The 17,413-nt window shown below is 50.8% G+C and overlaps 8 protein-coding genes across 8 annotated transcripts; 4 read left to right on the top strand and 4 right to left on the bottom strand.

Annotated features, from left to right (window-relative positions):
- Window positions 1-35: 35 nt before the first annotated feature.
- Window positions 36-1,234, top strand: BJX68DRAFT_73953 (carbon-nitrogen hydrolase family protein). Its single transcript, XM_071049687.1, has 5 exons — window positions 36-138; window positions 205-297; window positions 359-642; window positions 699-777; window positions 837-1,234. The coding sequence occupies exons 1-5, from the start codon at window positions 127-129 to the stop codon at window positions 1,191-1,193; spliced, it is 825 nt and encodes a 274-aa protein (XP_070899520.1). The 5' UTR covers window positions 36-126; the 3' UTR covers window positions 1,194-1,234.
- A 349-nt stretch (window positions 1,235-1,583) lies between these two features.
- On the bottom strand, window positions 1,584-2,016 carry BJX68DRAFT_266447 (uncharacterized protein; the record flags this gene model as incomplete). The annotated part of the gene is made up of 2 exons (XM_071045512.1): window positions 1,584-1,662; window positions 1,757-2,016. 2 exons carry the CDS (start codon window positions 2,014-2,016, stop codon window positions 1,584-1,586), a joined length of 339 nt encoding a protein of 112 aa, XP_070899519.1.
- Window positions 2,017-2,511: 495 nt separating this feature from the next.
- Window positions 2,512-5,387, top strand: BJX68DRAFT_73949 (bifunctional ATP-dependent DNA helicase/ssDNA endodeoxyribonuclease DNA2). Its single transcript, XM_071049686.1, has 5 exons — window positions 2,512-4,224; window positions 4,279-4,374; window positions 4,426-4,920; window positions 4,973-5,238; window positions 5,296-5,387. The coding sequence occupies exons 1-5, from the start codon at window positions 2,635-2,637 to the stop codon at window positions 5,339-5,341; spliced, it is 2,493 nt and encodes an 830-aa protein (XP_070899518.1). The 5' UTR covers window positions 2,512-2,634; the 3' UTR covers window positions 5,342-5,387.
- A 1,090-nt stretch (window positions 5,388-6,477) lies between these two features.
- Window positions 6,478-7,978, top strand: BJX68DRAFT_236519 (DEAD/DEAH box helicase family protein). The gene has a single exon (XM_071040032.1). The coding sequence runs from the start codon at window positions 6,699-6,701 to the stop codon at window positions 7,794-7,796; it is 1,098 nt and encodes a 365-aa protein (XP_070899517.1). The 5' UTR covers window positions 6,478-6,698; the 3' UTR covers window positions 7,797-7,978.
- Window positions 7,979-7,994: 16 nt separating this feature from the next.
- On the bottom strand, window positions 7,995-9,843 carry BJX68DRAFT_236517 (ribonuclease P protein subunit p40). The gene is made up of 7 exons (XM_071040031.1): window positions 9,616-9,843; window positions 9,415-9,559; window positions 9,280-9,342; window positions 9,113-9,214; window positions 8,909-9,055; window positions 8,521-8,854; window positions 7,995-8,437 (listed from the first exon to the last, which is right to left on the bottom strand). Exons 1-7 carry the CDS (start codon window positions 9,760-9,762, stop codon window positions 8,212-8,214), a joined length of 1,164 nt encoding a protein of 387 aa, XP_070899516.1. The 5' UTR covers window positions 9,763-9,843; the 3' UTR covers window positions 7,995-8,211.
- A 133-nt stretch (window positions 9,844-9,976) lies between these two features.
- On the top strand, window positions 9,977-11,446 carry BJX68DRAFT_236514 (WD repeat-containing protein). The gene is made up of 3 exons (XM_071040030.1): window positions 9,977-10,270; window positions 10,340-10,652; window positions 10,711-11,446. The coding sequence occupies exons 1-3, from the start codon at window positions 10,158-10,160 to the stop codon at window positions 11,368-11,370; spliced, it is 1,086 nt and encodes a 361-aa protein (XP_070899515.1). The 5' UTR covers window positions 9,977-10,157; the 3' UTR covers window positions 11,371-11,446.
- A 12-nt stretch (window positions 11,447-11,458) lies between these two features.
- Window positions 11,459-14,816, bottom strand: BJX68DRAFT_236508 (putative C6 transcription factor Prf). Its single transcript, XM_071040029.1, has 6 exons — window positions 14,318-14,816; window positions 13,960-14,251; window positions 13,390-13,909; window positions 12,852-13,343; window positions 12,527-12,799; window positions 11,459-12,463 (listed from the first exon to the last, which is right to left on the bottom strand). The coding sequence occupies exons 1-6, from the start codon at window positions 14,628-14,630 to the stop codon at window positions 11,732-11,734; spliced, it is 2,622 nt and encodes an 873-aa protein (XP_070899514.1). The 5' UTR covers window positions 14,631-14,816; the 3' UTR covers window positions 11,459-11,731.
- Window positions 14,803-16,895, bottom strand: BJX68DRAFT_236500 (mitochondrial 54S ribosomal protein uL2m). The gene is made up of 3 exons (XM_071040028.1): window positions 15,550-16,895; window positions 15,183-15,481; window positions 14,803-15,129 (listed from the first exon to the last, which is right to left on the bottom strand). Exons 1-2 carry the CDS (start codon window positions 16,660-16,662, stop codon window positions 15,380-15,382), a joined length of 1,215 nt encoding a protein of 404 aa, XP_070899513.1. The 5' UTR covers window positions 16,663-16,895; the 3' UTR covers window positions 14,803-15,129; window positions 15,183-15,379.
- Window positions 16,896-17,413: the final 518 nt, after the last annotated feature.

Below are 17,413 nucleotides of genomic sequence, written 5' to 3'. Positions count from 1 at the left end.
CTGTTCCGAATCAGGCAAGTCACTGATCGCGCTGGGGGGCACCCCTCGAAGACGTAATTGTATCCCCCTCATAGATCTCAAAATCTTGCGATTTTCAGGAAATAAGTCAGTGATATCAGAACAGCTATGGTCATCGCAGTAAGCTCAGCCGTGTTTGCTTTTCTCGTGTTATAATGAACGAGCAAGTCAAATGACTTTTGCTAGGCCGTGGGGCAGTTATGCTCGACAAGTTCAATCTCTCACAACTTGACCCAATGTCGGATACTGGTAAAAAAGGCAGCTGATGCTGGGGCAAAAGTACTACTGTCGACTCCTTGTTCTACAGGAAAACAACATTTCTGACCACACCCATGCCCAGGCATTGTTCCTCCCAGAGGCAGCGGACTATATCGGGTCATCTCCGGCAGAAACGATAGCGCTTGCTCGCTCAGTACAGGACAGTGAATTCGTTCTAGGCCTCCAGAGCGAAGCCCGAGAAGCGAAGGTGCACATCAATGTCGGCATCCATGAGCCAGCTTTGAATGGCAAAGTCAAGAATACTCTTATCTGGATTGATGACAAGGGTGACATCACCCAACGCTACCAGAAGATTCACCTCTTTGATGTTGACATCAAAGGGGGGCCAGTCTTGAAGGAGAGCGCGTAGGTTGTCTTTTCTGCAGAGTTCATAAGTTGCATATTAATATTTCCATGAATAGGAGCGTTGAAAAAGGGATGGAGATACACCCCCCTTTCGACACAGTGCTGGGACGTGTTGGTCTATCTATATGCTTTGATGTGAGCCAGTCGCCTACCTACCTGATAGAGCCGTAAAGTTGCTAAAGATATCACCATAGCTACGCTTCCCGGAGATTAGTTTGGCACTGAAACGCCAGAACGCTCAAATTATCACTTATCCGTCCGCGTTCACAGTCCCCACAGGTAAAGCGCATTGGGAAACACTTCTACGCGCCAGAGCAATCGAGACGCAATCATATGTGATAGCCGCCGCTCAGGCAGGCCCTCATAATGAGAAACGACGAAGCTATGGCCATTCCATCATTATCAACCCATGGGGAGAGGTTCTGGCCAAGCTTGGTGATGAATATGAAGAGCCACAAATCGCGACTGCGGACATTGATCTAGATCTCCTGGCTAAAGTCAGGAGGGAGATGCCTTTGCTTAGAAGAACCGATATATATCCAGAGATATAGGAGCAGCTCGCGATGGAACATAAAGCATCAAGCATTGACCAGGTTTGAATTAGACAAGCATCCCTGACATTAGGAACCTGCCCTACAGTTCTTGCTTATTCCAAGATGACACAGAGTCTCCCAAAGATGGATGTCTATAAGTATATGTCTTTTCTCTTCCCATTTCATCGCTCTGTAAAGCAAAGTGTGAGAAATAATGATTCATGATACAATATGTTAGGATGCGCGCAGTCAACAAGAGGAAAGGAAAAAGAAGGACGCAAGACAACCAACACCATCTAAATCCGGAAAAATGCGTCCTCACCGGGATAGGTGCGACCACTCGACCGAGATTGTGTTTTCTGATCACTCTATGTACAAGGTACAGCGGAAATCGAGCGGTAAGACATTTCACTTGCGCTGAGGATCCTCGAGGATACCTTCGGCTTCCAGCCTCCGTCGGGCCTCTTCCAGAGCCCATGTTTGTATCCTATGAAGTATGTCAGTCAGGTGGTTCCGCAACTTCTAAAAAGCCCATCAAAGTATGAATCAAAGCTTGAAGAATGCTAGGAGGGCGCACGTACGAGGTGTCTGGCTTGAAGACATATGCAACTCCAGCAACGAGCAGACTGCCAATAAATCCGTAGTACCAAATGTTCTCCCAGCCTTCCTTCACGTACTTCTGGCCCGGCTTAACACCGAAGAGGTACCCAGTCGGAGGATCGTAGTGGTCGCCATGGTCGGCGGCGCGGACATTGCTTCGCGTGGAGAAGCCCTGGATGTTCTGGGGGCTGCTTCGAATGCAGCGAGCGCGGAGGCAATGTGACAGCGGCCGAACAGACATAATGAAATATGAGTCCTGCTTCGAGGTTGATAACTGACCGAGACAGGCGGTGGCGGTTAAAGACCCCTGTCAAACAGAGTGCGGCGAGTTCGCGGAGAACGACGGGCTGGGAGAGATGCCTTTTTTTTTTGACAAGACGTGAGAGGAGAGGTGCCAATTGAGAATTCCCCGATATAGGCTGGGTCGTTCGTGTCGGGAATGGGGACTGGGTCGAGGGTAGAGGGGTGACGAGATGTGCCGGTGCACGATGTTGAGAAGCCGCAAAAGGCCGATGGAGCCAAGGAACTAGTCCAGATCGGGGCTACTCGAGATGCCGCCTTTCTGCCATACGGCTCAGGCCAGAAAGCCTTACTGCCTGAGGCTGACTAGAATTGAAACGCGTCGACGCGTCCGAAATTAGGAATCACCGCGCCAACCAGGGTGGCCTGTGTTGACTCTGCCGTACCCTTTCCCTCTCTGATTTGATAGGAAATCGTTTTATCTACCTAGCAAACAAACTGGTATGCTGCCCTTCCCATCACTCACTTCATTCTTTTGCAGATCGGTCTTTACTCACTGCTCACCAAGACCTCTCCGCCATGCCCTGCTGCTCTCTGTTTGCGGGGAAACAACATCGCTATGCACCCCATGTATAGACAACCGCATCCAATTCCGGCCTCCACAGCGTCGCGCTCGAAGCTGAACGCTTTCCTATATAAGAACAAAAATGACGAAAATGGGACTGAAGTATCACCCACGAAGGCTGATCCGCCGAAAGCCCTTGCAGACAAAGAGAATCAGGCCTCTCGGTTGAATGGTGTGGTAGAACAAACCGAACCGGAGTCGGTTCCTGAGCAACGCCTACAGGACGTATTAGAGTCGAAACCTGCCAAAGAATGCCCTCAGACTCCTGGCAATAGGCTGCCTCTAGCAGATCTTATCGGTAATGCAGAAGATGCTTTCAGCCGGGCTCCTGTGAGACAGGAATTTACGCCGGAAGACTATGTTATTTGGCAGCATGCTCCACCAAGTTCGAATCCGAGTACACAGACGCCCGCAACGCAGAGCAAGAAGCGCCGCCATAGCTCCTCCCCGAGCAGCTCTCCTTTGGCTAGTTCCAAAGGAGCGCAGAAGGGAACCTTTGACCTCCAGTCTTTCCAGGCCGTGCTCAAAACTCCACAGAACGACCTCGCGGCAGATTTATGGAACAATTACGTTGCCAAAACCACCACCAATGTTACGGACCTTCAGCAACCACGCTTTGCGAATCTGCTGTCATCCTCCCCGCACACACCTAGATCAGCTAGATCAGGCCCAGATTCTTCGGGACTGCGGAGATCAAACAGTTGCAATGCTGAGTGGCCCAGTTCGAAGGCGAAGAGGCGGAAGATTGAAGGAGAAAGCCATCCAAAAGGCCGTGCTATCTTTTCGCGGACTCGAAGCAACATTATGGTTCCAAAGGACTTCAAGGCATCCAATTTCAGTTCTCTTGTCAAAGAAATGGAGCGAAGCTTGAAGAAGGTACCTCCTAAACAGCCAGATCCTCCCAAGGTTACCACGCCCCTGGCACCTACGACCACACGCCAAAGCCGATCAGCGTCACCGTTCGAGACTAAGCCTGCAGCCGAAAGACCAGACTTGCCAGATGATTTTGTGGGTGGCCCTCGCGCCCCGCCAATTGGAAAGACGCTGCAAGAATCCTCTTCAGATTTTGGTGACGATGACCTGGACGATGATTTTCTTGAGCTGGCAGAAGCTTCCTTGGACCCTTTTGTGGAATCGACACAGCCCAACATGGCGTTACGGAAGCCAGACACACAACACGGACATGCTTCGCCCTTGGACGGGGGTCGACCTTCTTTCGACAGCATGAATCACGAACTACCCTCGGACACGAATCAACTTATACCCACCAGAAATGATACAGCACTTGACATTGATGAGTTTGACGACGATTTTGAAGGATTTTCAGATAATATTGATGAGATTCTTGCGGGATGTGACGAAACGCCGAGCAGCAAACTTCCCAGAACTATCCAACAGCCGCAGAGACTGGAGCACCCGCTCCCTCACAATAGTAGGGGAGGGCTGCCGGTACGCCAAGAAACATCAGATAATGAAGCCAATGAACAGTATATAACGTCTAGCGATGAATTTGGCGATGACGATTTCGACCTTGACTGCTTTGACCAACCGATACCCCAGACAGGTGAAGATGGCCCAGATAATGTTCGTCATCCTTAGTGAATATATTTAGTTCTTTGCTAAGTATATTATAAATAGAATTCCAGAGGCCGCAAAGCTATCAAGCGGTACTTGATTATTGATATTGCTGAGTCTACATATCCTACCCAGAAAAGACGCCTCCAGCCAGAAAAGGTTCGGTCTACATGCCCTGAAAGTTTACCAGTATACTAACTTCGTAACCAGGTTCTATCGGTACAAGACGAGATCACGAAACGTAAAAAGGTTATCGTGCTTCGGGATTCCTGGTTCGATAGCCCGTGCGAAAAGGACTTCTATATCCACCTAATTGGCGAGTTCGATGCGTCGGGTCACTGCGTGGTCAACGATGCTCAGAATATGATCATAATCCACCCTGATCATCTTATATCTGCAACAGTCATAGCGGATTCAATCAGCTGTCAGCGACGAGCTGTGCTCCAAGACCGCATCAAAAGAAGCTCTGACATTGGAAAGCCGCAGGTCTTTGGAAACATATTTCACGAGCTTTTCCAGGAGGCTATGAAGCTCAACACGTGGGATACGGCTTCCTTGAGAGCACTCATCGAAGACGTCGCAGTTAAGCATGTGGAGGAGCTATACCTGATTTCCATGAGTGTCAACGAAGCCATTGATCATGTGATGGGCAGGATTCCTGGCATACAGCATTGGGCGGATCTATTCCTTCGACAGAAGCCAACAGTAAGTGCAACCGATAGACCTTGTTAACAAGCTTCCGGCTGATGATAAACAGGCGCAATCACTCGTTGAGGACCGAAACAGCTCGAAATTGAAACTAAGTGTCAACAAGCTCCTAGAGGTGGAGGAACACATATGGTCGCCAATGTATGGCTTGAAAGGGAACATCGATGCTACAGTTCAAGTCACCTGTGATCAGGGACAAGGCGAACAAAATCTTGTTGTGCCTCTTGAGCTCAAAACCGGCAACAAAGAGACAAATCAAGCGCATCGAGCCCAGACTGCACTTTATACTTTGCTCCTTTCCGACCGTTATGGTAGGTATGAAATCTGAGCTGCTTTGTCTAGGAGTCTTAACTAATGTGAACGGCTTATCAGATGTGGAAGTGACATTCGGACTCTTATACTATCTCGAGACGTCTAAAATCTTCCGCATACGGGGCATCCGGCACGAATTGCTCCACATGGTACAGGAGCGTAATCGCGTGGCTGGATTTGTACGTGACAGGACGCAACTACCACCCATGATCAAGAGGCCTTCGATGTGCAAGAACTGCTACTCGAAGACATCTTGTTTCATTTACCACAAGCTCGCAGATGACGGTGACGGCGAAACGAGCGGTCTTGGCGATGAGTTTGTGCAAGCAATGGAACATTTGACTCCGGCACATCGTGACTTCTTCAGAAAATGGGACGACCTTCTCACTAAAGAAGAGCAAAGTATGATGAGATTCAAGAGGGAGTTATGGACTTTGCTCAGTAGTGAACGAGAAGCCCTGGGCCGATGCTTTGGCAACATCATTATCGAACCTGGGACAACTAGCGAGGACAGGGATGGAACGAAGATCAATCGATATCGGTATACATTCGTCAAAAAACAGCAATCACCCTCATTCTCGTTCACCGACTCTCAGGTTACTGTTGGAGAACCGATAGTCGTCTCGGATGAGAAAGGGCACTTTGCGCTGGCGAACGGATATGTTGTGCAAGTTAGTCCTCGGCGCATCACTGTCGCCGTGGACCGAAGGCTTCACAATGCACGGACCAGATCAAGCGGCTTCGACTCTAAAATGAACCAGTCGTTCAAGGGAATCATGGAAATCACTGATGGCACTCCTTCGACCGCATCGCCCGTGGAGCCAGAAGAAGAGATTCTGTATCGTCTAGACAAAGATGAGTTCAGCAACGGAATGGCCATTGTTCGAAGCAATCTAATAGCTATGATGGAAAAAGATTTGTTTCAAGCTAGACAGCTAAGGAAACTGGTTGTTGAAGGGCGACCGCCGGCATTCAAAACAACTGTCCCTCTACTGTCAGGTTTGGACGAGGCTGGCTTAAATGTGGACCAGAAGCGGGCAATTAACAAGGTCATGAGTGCGCAAGATTATGCACTGGTACTGGGAATGCCAGGGACGGGGAAGACGACCACCATAGCCCATATCATTCGTGCTCTGGTCGCCCAAGGCAAGAGCGTTCTTTTGACTTCGTATACTCACACCGCTGTCGACAACATCCTATTAAAGATTCGGGATGACAACATGCGCATTCTCCGCATCGGAGCAGCTGCAAAAGTGCACCCGGACGTTCATCAGTTCGCTGATCTTGCCGCCGCTCCGAAGACCACCATCGAGGAGCTGAAATCTGCATATGAAGACTCTCAGGTTGTTGCAACGACCTGCCTTGGAATCGGCCACAATATCTTCAATCAGCGCATTTTTGATTACTGTATCGTCGACGAAGCTTCTCAGATTACCCTTCCCGTATGTTTGGGCCCTATCCGCATGGCGAAGACTTTCATCCTTGTCGGTGACCACTATCAACTTCCACCATTAGTGCAAAACAAGGAAGCACAAGCAGGCGGCCTCGACGTTAGTCTATTCAAGCTTCTTTCCGATGCCCACCCTTCTTCGGTGGTAAACCTCGAACACCAATACCGAATGTGTGAAGACATCATGCTCCTTTCTAAAACGCTCATCTATTCTGGTCGCTTGAAATGCGGTACCCCCGAGGTCGCAGCACGCTCTTTGAAACTACCTAACATAGGTGGTCTTAAGCAACACCACCTGAGTAATTTTTCTCAAACAAGTCGAAGCCGCCAAGTCTGCTTGGGAACAGGCCAAGGCCGATGCTGGCTTCGCGACTTGGTCGACCCTTCAGCCAAAACCTATCTCGTCAATACAGACACGCTCGCCACACCTGCTCGTGACGTCGCAAACGGCTCACGCATCGTCAACCCTACCGAAGCGAACCTTTGCACCCAGCTCGTCGAAGCGCTCATCTCATGTGGTATTTCCGCTCGCAGCATTGGTGTCATCACATTTTACCGCAGTCAACTCTCTCTTCTCAAGCAGAACCTCCGCCACCGCGTCCCAGACCTGGAGATGCACACGGCCGACAAGTTTCAAGGACGAGACAAGGAGATTATCATTCTAAGCTTCGTCAGAAGCAACGAGGAGAATTACGTCGGCGATTTACTCAGCGATTGGCGACGCGTCAACGTTGCTTTCACAAGAGCACGTACCAAGCTACTTGTCGTGGGCAGCAAGGGCACCCTCCGCAATGGCAACGAGTTGCTAGGCAAATATGTGAAGCTAGTCGAGCAACGAGGCTGGATTTACGACCTGCCAAAGAACGCAGTAGAGAACCACATTTTCGACGATATTCCTGTATCAACCTATGACCGCTCGACACCGAGTCCAAAGATGGCCCCGGTTGTCAAGCAAAAGCCCCGCAAGCCATTGAGCCCTGTCCAAGAACGCCTGACGCCGAGCGGGGGACTAAGGAAGCCCTCAAAGAAAGGAATGAAGCTGTTAAGCGGGCAAACAATTCTTGGGAGCAGACCTGTTCTGCAAGATGTGGTTAATGACCTCGTTGGATGAGTGGGCTGTTTCAATCTTGCTTTCCGTCATTTGGATGAATGTAGCGTTTCTAGTGCATACCTACAGTTATTCCAAAGGCTTTCTTGGTGTTAGGGATTTTCGGCTTTACGGTTAGGGTTCATTGGATGATATCCGTTGGTGTACCGGAAATTTGTCACATTATTAGGTATATTATTATGAGGATAAATGCATTACTACCTTAGTTAAGTATTCCAGGTATAGCATTTCAAAAGGAAACTGTCTGAGACAGAATGCTCGTCGCTCTCCTCACATAGATGCCCTTTCCTTCAAGGTGCTTAGCGCTGATAAATACTGTCGTGGAGTGACCCTTTCTTATTCTGGACCAAGAAACAGTAGGCCTGTCAGTCGACGGTTGTCTTCATTCTTCGACACTGACACGCGAGGGAATATTTTTCTATAACACCGAAGCACCAACGAACTCCCAACAGATGGAATAACGAGCGTCCTTGGCTCCACCATTCTGGTCTGCCTGATTACTAGTTTCAGCACCCGCATATCTGAGAGGCGGTAATGCCATAATCGAGTACCCATCCTTGCCCTCTATGGCGTCTTTCCCTAGCGCACTGGCTGAAAGGGCGAACCAAGTCTGCGGCCCGACGATCCGAGGGGCTGTTTCGCGGCTGGATTGAGTCAGAACGAGTTAGCGTGTTGTGTACACCATTATGCCGGGAGTTCAGGCTAGGTAAAGATGAGGGATTCGTACAAGAATGTGATAAACAACTGCATGATCCATCTTGGTGGGATGAATCCGTGCCATTTCAGTGTAACAAGGTCTGATTCCTTGGTTTGACCTATCTCTGGCGCATCGTAGCGGCACAGATACGGGTCGATATCATCGTCTGCAGACACTCTTTGGGATTCGAGGGACACCAAGGATAGCCACTCGGAGATTTCACCGCATAGGTTTTCCATTTCTTCAGAAGCTTTCTCGCTGACTTGCAAGTCTGAGAACGACGGGGTAGAGATATTTTCATGCGTTGTGCGGATTGGCTCGCAGGAGATGATTTCAGGGCTGTTACCCCTGAGAGATAGATCGTCTAATAGCACTAGTTAGTCTTGAAGAGGTCTAACCAAAGCTCAATCAAACTTACCTTCTGATACACCGGCTGATTCAGTGCCTAGGTCAAAGAATAGCCACGCAACACGCTGAGTTAGGACATTTTTGAATGCCCACTCTATCCTTTGAAAGCCCTTCTTGCCGTGCAGCATGGACGGTAGTCGTAAGTTGAGCTCGACAACTACACAGTCCAATCAGTATGTAGGCTGGTGGGACGCATCTGAAAGAAAGAACATACGGTATCTTTCCTTGGCATGTTTCTTTCCACCAGTGCGGACAGCTTTTCCTTCGAGACCGGTTCTCTCGAAATCTTCCTTCCCAAGCTCCAGTCTCAAGACGCCTTATGTATACATCAGCTACGGTACTCTGGAAATTAATGACTGCACAACGGTCTGGGCGACTCACCATCCCTTAGAGTGTAGACGTTGTCCAGGCCTGACCGTCCCCCAGATATCATAAGTATGTTTCCTAGAATAATGGTTAGAGAACAATCTCGAGAGGGGAAAGATATGTTTGAAAGGTCCGTGGGTCATTTTATACCCGCTTTAATATAGGTGTTGAAAAAGTCTCCTTCGACCACAGAGGACAAAGTCATAGAAAGCCGACCATAGCTGAGCTTCTGCAGTTTCGAGTCTAATGAGCTCTCAATTGTTGCGTAGACGTCTCTTGGCAGTGTCACTTCGACCTATGTTGATTAGCACAGCCGGTTTTTTCCGCCCTCAGAATAGAAAATAGACATACTGTATGTACAAACGGATGGTTCCAAATCGTTGAAAATGGAGAGCCTTTTGTGGGAGTTTGTTTAGGGTCGATGAAGCTAGGTAACTGGGCTATAGTGGTGTAGCATTTTTCGCGCCCAGATGCGACATCGTCTTCGAGCTCGAACATGGCGTACAATATGTGGTAATAAGTGTCTGTTCAGTACAGCAGTATAAAGAGTTTCGGCGTCAAGAGATTCCAGCGAACTGCAACTGTAGTTTGTAGACGAACGAAATATGGAAAAGATAGGATTGATATTGCTGCCTCAGGCCGCAAGGCGACAATGTCACGGGCGAGTCTTGGGACTCGTGGGCGATCAATCCCAAGCTCCTTCAAAGCTCAAGCTCGACATAGTCCCTCAAGACTATTTCTCCCTGCCAATACACTTGCAACTGGCGTCGCGCTATATGCCCCAACCCAATGGTCTGAACTAATTGCATACCCGTTGCAAGAGATCCCCAATCCCACCAACGCCTGCCCTCAGGGCCTGCGAACTCCGCCAACCTCGGCGGCACTATACAAAGATGGCTCCTCCACGGCGCGTCCTACTTTCGAAGGAGCGCTTCGCATATAACTTTGGACTCCTGAAAACACAAGCCTATCATGATCCTCAAGCGCGCGCACCTGGCTCCCATACGTACGTCTCCGTTGGATATCGTTTCGTTTGCAAGACAAATGGAAGCTCTTGCTTATAGAAACACCGCAGAATTCGCACAATTGCATGGAACCCTACAGGCCAATTAATTGCTACCGGATCCGCCGACCGGACGCTCCGAATCTGGAACCCCGAGCGCTCGCAAGCCAAATATTCCACCGACCTGCGAGGTCATACCGCGGGCATTGAGAAGGTTATCTTCAACCCCGTTCGCGATTCTGAGCTGGCCAGTTGCTCTACCGATGGTACGGTACGGATATGGGACGTGCGATCTAAGGCGTGCGTGAGCCGCTTAGATGTCGGTGGCGAGGCCTTCACTCTGTCTTGGTCCGCAGATGGGACCGTTCTGATGGCTGGGAGAAAAGTGGGATATAGCACATCTACAACAGTAACTATGTGTCGCTAACAAGTGCACCACTTAGGACGATACTCTCGTGCCGATATCCGTTGAATCACCTTCTACACCAACACCCCTCGGTGGACCACTCACGACATCAACAACGTACAAAACCCTCCCCTCGCACCCGCAACCGATCCAAACAAACGCGACCACCTTTTCACACCACATCCCAACCCCAACATCACCCAACCTCCACCTCCTTGCCACAACCGGCGAGGGCACCGTCAAGATCATCTCCTACCCCTCCTTCGAAACTATCCATACCCTCCACGCCCACACCTCCGCCTGCCTCTCCATAGCCCTCACCCCAACAGGCCGCTACCTCGCCATCGGCGGCAGCGACGCCCTCATCTCTCTCTGGGACACAACAGACTGGATCTGCCGACGGACCGTATCAAGTAATAACGGCGGCGCTGTAAGGGGGGTGAGCTGGAGCTTCGACGGGCGATTCATCTGCGGCGCGTGCGATGAGGTCGGGTGCGGCGGGAATGGGATTGAGATCTTCCATGCGGAGACGGGCGAGAGCGTGTATACGGTTCCTACAGGGGGTGGCATGAATGCAGGGATTCCGGCTGTTGCGTGGCATCCGTCGAGGTACTGGTTGGCATACTCGACGACGGCGGATGCGCATGGAGCTGGAGGGTTGAGGATTGTTGGGGCTGCCGGGGGTAATAATTTATAATGACCGATAAACATTGATCGTGTCAAAGTATATGATGTTATACTATATCCATTACTGAACATAGTGTCAATGTGAGATGTCAACGGTTCTTCTGTACAGCATAAAATGCAGCTCCACATGGTCTTTATCTGGTTGAGATCATGTACAATCTTGGAGACGAGATTCCGGTTACGTTTAATATTATGTACATTTATCAACAGGCCCTATAGGGGCTGGTCCATCTTAGGATATCTACCCAAACTCTCAGAACACATCCACCAGCCCACGACTAAACCCGAACTCCAGCCAAATTTCCATGTCATTAAGTGTCATGATAATTCCAATATGGCATCATCACATCTCTAAGAAAACTCACGCGGGATCAAGGATTCCAACCGCCTGAGCCCAAAATTTGCGCCCACTGTGCCCCGCTAAACCCATCCATGTCGGCCGCCATCAGATCAATGACCTCAGCATTAGGATCATTCGGATCACCTGTGACATTGATCGGAAAATCCCATGCAGACGGCGCAGTCTGCGATCGGTCGGCACTGGACGGATTAAGTTGATTCATGGTGGGAAACATGACATTATCGACTGGAGCTGCATTGCCCACGAATGCGTTGACGTTCGTTCCCTCGAGACCTCCTCCCCCACCAGCCGAGTCGTGGACGGAGGTCGCTACGGATGATGAGGGCTGAGACTGTTTCGGCGAGGCCGATTGTTCGTTTCTCATGAATGAGGTGCTGGATGAGGAGTTCATTGTTGATGGGGTAGAGCTCTCCGCGGCAGAGTTGGTCACGTCGAGGAAGCGGGAGGGGGGTTCGATGTCGAAGAGGACGCCGGATGACTCTCCGGGAACGAAGGGGGCTTTGCTGAAGCTTGGAAGGTTGCTTGTGTTTATGGAAGAGGGTTGTTGTGATTGTGGGTTGGCGACGGGATTGGACTGTGGTTGTTGTCGTGGTCGTTGGGGAAGACGGGGAAGACAAACGGGTAGATTTGCCCGTTGAGGTGCAGTGGTAGGGTCCCATGAAGCGAGTCTGCCCTCTACGCCGAGAGCGGGATGTCGAAGTTTAGCTGAAGTCGGGATTGCAGGCGTGGCAGCCGTACCAGTCTGCGGGAGGATATAATGTTAGCGCTGTACGGTGCTTGCAGAAGCTTAGAAGCGCGAACATACCCCGTCGTGAAATGCATGTTCCTCCCAAAAGTCCTTTGAAGACCTCTGAGGATTTGGTGCTAGCCGAATATCTTGGAACGGAGTTCCTTCGATATCAACTTCAAGCTGAACGAGGAAAGACTCGGTGAGTGGATTCTGACTCTTCAAAGCGTCCAGGACGGAGAAGACGAATTGTAACGACGAGCGAGCGGCCATATCATCCGGGCGGAATTTCAGGTACTGCACGAAGACGCGGGCCGCAACATAGACACAGAATGATATGAAGGGGTTCATCTAGAGATCGTCAATTGGTGCGACACCCAACAGTGCGGCTTTAGGGACATACTTTACTAATATCCAGAGAGCTGACCATCTTCATTATGCTGGAAATCTGATCGGCGGCAACGATGCATCTTCGCTTGCTCTCCAGAATGATCTGTTCCGGCATTCTGTTTTTCTCTGCTTTGAAGATCGCAGCTTGATGAAGACAAATGGTGGATGTGTGTACTGCTAGGTTGCAAAATAGGACGTTCGAATCAGCCATTCCAGCAGGCAGACGCAAGTGGCTCGGCATCGAGAGTGCGAAATGGAGTAAAATATTGTCGTGGGACCGATGGCGCTGCCAGAAGACCCCGTTGAGATCATTATCATTATCCTCCGGCTCCGGGCGATGGAGGTGAGTGAGATTTCGGCCCAGTAGGCAGGAGACAAATGCAACACTCGCGAAGGGTGATAGTCCGGCCAGCTGATCGCCCGCTAACACTTCGCTAAGACGGGCAGTCTTCTCTAATTTGCCGTTGATAAATGCTTCTTCGCTCGATGGAAGGTTCGTCATGATCTATCATTGTTAGGCGCCTGAGGCGTAGGTAAACGGGTATACTGACATCTCTCTCATCGACGCAAGTGGGCCATCCTGTCCCGATACTTGCATATCTGTCAACCGCAAACGTCATCCAGAAGACCCTCCGTCGCTCTTCCTTCTCTACCCAATCCCTCGGCGGTGGTAGGCATTGCTTCACTTCGAGGCCTTCACCATCTAAGCGGTGCAAGCCGAGCATGATCGCCAGCCTAGCACTCACACCCGTGCTAATCCATGCTCTAGGGAAGTACATCATCTTGTACTCGTAGCAAGCGATAAGGAGCCAGGCCTGGCAATGCGCCAGAGTAAGACAGTGTTCTCCGAGGCCTTTCATTTGATCTATTTCGGCGTACTTTCGAGCACGTTGGTAGAAAAGCGCATGCAAGTTCGAATACCTTTCGCTGACGGCAGCCGCATGGCACCATACGATGTACTGCAGGCATGCTGGAGGCCGTGAGCTAGGGGCAAAATCCATGGCGGCCATGAATCTGGGACGGTGTATAATCGGCATAAAGGCATGAGTCTTTTCGAAATAGATTCGGTTCCTGGTGCAAGTATGAGAAGCGTCCTCTGGCCAATAGGCATAGGTACATACAGCTCATCCATAACCTCGCGAGCAGGGAGCGGCTCCTCCAGACCTAAACTGATCATATCCCATCCGAAATTGTTCGTTGCGTCGACCCCTTCCGGAGTAAAGGTTGACGAGGGCCCGGTCGCTTGAGGATTCTCGATCGGGGAAGTCGATTTGGGCATGTTCGCTCCCATCGCATGCATGTCGCCCATGTCAATAGTCTCATTCGGAAGAGAAACCGGAAAGCTAGGCGCTTGGTTCTGTGGCGCACTGGGCGCATTCGGCTCCTGTGTCTTCAATAACGTTTCAACTTGAGCTGGAGTCCAAAAAAAGTAGCGTCAGCGATGAACCGCGCAAAAGCTTAGACGCCCAGTCAACGCACCCAAACGAGCTTCCAGCTGCTTCACGTATCCTCTCTTTGGACCGCTCTTCTTCCGCGCCTCATCATATGTGCATTCATGGCCCAACCGCGAGCAGGTGCCGCAGCTGGGTTTCTTTCCATCGCATCTCAACTTCCTCCGGCGGCAGACTGCACATGCGATTCGCTTGGGGCGGGGAACGTAGCTGCTGTCGCCATTACCATGACCGGCTGCGGTATGGGGAAGATGTTGACTCGTTGAGTTTTGCCCGGTCTGAGATGAAGCGATGTCGTGGTTGATCTGCGGTTGGCTTTGATGATCGAAATAGCCCGCCATGACCAGCGATGGCGTGGGGCACACAAAGTATCGGGAGGGATCTCAAGAGGGCGCGACAGGTGAGAGTCAGAGGTACTCGACCTCAAGCGTAAACAGAGTGCTCTCTGCTTGTAGACCCCACATAGACAGAAGAAGGGAGAAGAAGCAGACGTGTGGTCAAGGAGCGATCAATCAATTGATGGATGAATAATACTGTTGAAGGATCAGGATAGGCAGCACTGCGCCACGACTTCCCCAACGCCTCGTTCGCATTGATGGTTCGGCCCCCTCCAAATGAAGTTGGTCAGTGCGGATACGAGCCAGCCAGGCCCACCTATTCAGGAATCATTCCAGCTGCTCAGCTTGGAAACATCTCTAGACAAAGGTTCTGCTTCTGGGTGCTGCGACCTGATTGCAGGCATGGACACGCAAATGCACGTGGGCTCGAGGCGCAACCACCTTTGTCTTCACCACATCCCCCTCCCTTGGGCTATTTACCTGACGAAATGCAGACTCGTTTAGGTTAGAACATATAATATGTCAACTAACAATATAGTGCTGACACCATATAACAGCTTGCGAAACGAGACACCAGTGAGGAAGGAGGCTTGGATTTCTCATAATATACAGGACCAACGCCGCACCTTTGCAGCCATGAAAAGAATCGTCTGCGGATAGACAAGGTGACAGACCCATTTGACAGGCCAAGCAGACAATCATATAATACACTACATACAAAAGGACCCAGTGGGAATAATGGAACAGCACGTCTAGTTGTATCCTCTGCGACGCTTACCCTGGTTGCGAACTCTGGGAATGACAACTGCTTTGTTGACCCTCCACTTGGGCCGAGTCCTGTAGCCAGATTTCGCCTGAAGAAAATATTAGATTGCTGGAATGACGAATTATTTGAACAGTGAATGGGATCGAGTTCACATACCGGAAGACCCCAAGGACTCTTCGGGTGCACGTTACCCTTAGACTTGCCTCGTCCACCACCGTGAGGATGATCCATGGCGTTCATAGCAAGACCGCGGACCGTGGGTCGGATGTTAAGCCAGCGCGAGCGTCCTGCCTTTCCTAGTTGGGTATACTTGTAGTTGGGGTTGCTAGCAACTCCGACAGTAGCACAGCAGTCCTTGTGGATGAGGCGCACTTCACCACTTTGGAGGCGGACGGTGATGTGGTTGAAAATACGCTCCTGCTTCTGCCTCTCCCGCTGTGACAAGGGTTTTCCATCTTCCTTTTGAAGTTGAGCTTGGTCCCGAGACGCGTCCGATTGTAGGTTGGTTCCTTTGGCGATAACTGTTGCGTAGGTGCCGGCGCTTCGGCATAGTTGAGCTCCCTTTCCAGGATACAAACCGATATTGAATATTAGCGTCCCGACTGGGATCATGTGTAGGGGCAAGCAGTTTCCTCTCCAAGCGGTCCTGGCTGCGAGCACACCGGGATCGACAGCACCTCCCATGCTTTCCCACAGGTCTTTCGGAATGCCAGACATGTAGCTCTGAACAACATCGCCCTCCCTCATGCCATCCGCAGCCACGATATAACTCAATTGCTTGGTCTCCTGGCTTCGAAGAAGAGCAATGTGGGCGGACCGTCCTGGGTCATGTTCGATGCGCTCAACGACGTGCGGCCCAGGGGCTTCTCGTTTGTAATCGATTATTCGAATGCGGCGCTTATGTCCACCACCGTGGTGCCTGACGACAACTCTACCGCTGTTATTCCGGCCTCCTTTGCCATGACCTTTCTTGGGGAACGTCAGCTTGTGTACTGGGCGGCCTTTCCACAAATGATCGTTGATAGGCCGTCGCAGATGTCGAACACCGGGGGTACGAGGCGTGTACTTTCGGAGGTGGATTCCAGAGTCCCCACGAGTAGGAGGGGGAGCAAATGCGATACTCGGGTCAAAGGTCGAGCTCGAAGGTTCAGCGGGAGATGGAGAGTCGGCATGTTGCTCGGCACCGGAAGAGTAGGCACGAGAGGGGAGAGAAGGCAGAAATCGGAACGGGAGACGAACGCCTCTGAGGGCAATCCGAGGTTGAAGCATCGTGGATGGTACGCTCTAGAGAGGGCAGACCCCCTGTAGCAGTCAATTGACCGGGATCCTGCGCAAGAGATCGGACTGTCGAGACGAGACGGATTACTGCTCAATCATGCCTGTACCGAAGAACAAATTATCAAACGACCGAGAAATAGCAGATATAACTTGTTCTGCAAGTCCCAATCCTGCCAATTTGCGGTCGAGGGGCCGGTAACAAATTGCAACAGCGCCGATATTTCGACCCCGATTGAAGCAAAAATGTCTCGGGGATGATTTGCGGGTGCGGCGGTGCAATCAAACCACGTGACCCTCTGCACCGCCATACTTTCTTTGAGCTGTGGCTTCTAAGCCACGTGACTACGCGTGTCCTATGGCAACGACGCGAACGTTCATCTTGTTTTGGCGATCGTGCCTCCCTGCGCGGCGCGATTCTCGTTCAATCTCAGGACTCCATTTCCAAGATTCAAGGTCGCCTTGACAACTTCCGCTCTGACGGTACCATTACCACTTTACACCATCATTTGCTTCAGGTTCCTGTGCCCGTGAACAGTCAGTTTACACGTCCAAACGGCACATGAGAGGCTCTTTTCTGCGTTTCCTTCCGCGTCTTCTCTCTCCCTTCCCTCCTCATCTTCCTCAATTTCTTGCCTTTTTCAAGAAGACGCACTCAGAAGTCATTTTCAATCATATATAGCAAAAAAAACCTGGGGCTCTGCACGTCTTGAGTCCATACTTCCGAGTTCACGACGTAATCCAC

Source organism: Aspergillus pseudodeflectus (genome assembly GCF_044049435.1).
Source record: "Aspergillus pseudodeflectus strain CBS 756.74 chromosome Unknown BJX68scaffold_19, whole genome shotgun sequence".
Lineage (NCBI taxonomy): Eukaryota > Fungi > Ascomycota > Eurotiomycetes > Eurotiales > Aspergillaceae > Aspergillus > Aspergillus pseudodeflectus.
This window is presented reverse-complemented; position numbering and strand designations above follow the sequence as displayed.

What these genes read in the sequence shown, in the direction of transcription:
- BJX68DRAFT_73953 (XM_071049687.1), top strand. An exon ending in CAGCTGATGCTGGGGCAAAA is followed by an intron (nt 298 to 358) that starts GTACTACTGTCG and finishes ACCCATGCCCAG; the next exon opens with GCATTGTTCCTCCCAGAGGC. An exon ending in CCAGTCTTGAAGGAGAGCGC is followed by an intron (nt 643 to 698) that starts GTAGGTTGTCTT and finishes TTCCATGAATAG; the next exon opens with GAGCGTTGAAAAAGGGATGG.
- BJX68DRAFT_73949 (XM_071049686.1), top strand. Translation starts at nt 2,635, where the DNA reads ATGCACCCCATGTATAGACAACCGCATCCAATTCCGGCCTCCACAGCG. An exon ending in GTGAAGATGGCCCAGATAAT is followed by an intron (nt 4,225 to 4,278) that starts GTTCGTCATCCT and finishes TATTATAAATAG; the next exon opens with AATTCCAGAGGCCGCAAAGC. An exon ending in CTTTCCGACCGTTATGGTAG is followed by an intron (nt 5,239 to 5,295) that starts GTATGAAATCTG and finishes ACGGCTTATCAG; the next exon opens with ATGTGGAAGTGACATTCGGA.
- BJX68DRAFT_236519 (XM_071040032.1), top strand. Translation starts at nt 6,699, where the DNA reads ATGGCGAAGACTTTCATCCTTGTCGGTGACCACTATCAACTTCCACCA.
- BJX68DRAFT_236517 (XM_071040031.1), bottom strand. Translation starts at nt 9,762, where the DNA reads ATGTTCGAGCTCGAAGACGATGTCGCATCTGGGCGCGAAAAATGCTAC. An exon ending in ACCATCCGTTTGTACATACA is followed by an intron (nt 9,560 to 9,615) that starts GTATGTCTATTT and finishes TAATCAACATAG; the next exon opens with GTCGAAGTGACACTGCCAAG. An exon ending in CAACACCTATATTAAAGCGG is followed by an intron (nt 9,343 to 9,414) that starts GTATAAAATGAC and finishes CCATTATTCTAG; the next exon opens with GAAACATACTTATGATATCT.
- BJX68DRAFT_236514 (XM_071040030.1), top strand. Translation starts at nt 10,158, where the DNA reads ATGGCTCCTCCACGGCGCGTCCTACTTTCGAAGGAGCGCTTCGCATAT. An exon ending in CGCGCACCTGGCTCCCATAC is followed by an intron (nt 10,271 to 10,339) that starts GTACGTCTCCGT and finishes GAAACACCGCAG; the next exon opens with AATTCGCACAATTGCATGGA. An exon ending in TTCTGATGGCTGGGAGAAAA is followed by an intron (nt 10,653 to 10,710) that starts GTGGGATATAGC and finishes TGCACCACTTAG; the next exon opens with GACGATACTCTCGTGCCGAT.
- BJX68DRAFT_236508 (XM_071040029.1), bottom strand. Translation starts at nt 14,630, where the DNA reads ATGGCGGGCTATTTCGATCATCAAAGCCAACCGCAGATCAACCACGAC. An exon ending in CTTGCGTCGATGAGAGAGAT is followed by an intron (nt 13,344 to 13,389) that starts GTCAGTATACCC and finishes TAACAATGATAG; the next exon opens with ATCATGACGAACCTTCCATC. An exon ending in AACATGCATTTCACGACGGG is followed by an intron (nt 12,464 to 12,526) that starts GTATGTTCGCGC and finishes ATCCTCCCGCAG; the next exon opens with ACTGGTACGGCTGCCACGCC.
- BJX68DRAFT_236500 (XM_071040028.1), bottom strand. Translation starts at nt 16,662, where the DNA reads ATGCTTCAACCTCGGATTGCCCTCAGAGGCGTTCGTCTCCCGTTCCGA. An exon ending in AGAGTCCTTGGGGTCTTCCG is followed by an intron (nt 15,482 to 15,549) that starts GTATGTGAACTC and finishes TATTTTCTTCAG; the next exon opens with GCGAAATCTGGCTACAGGAC.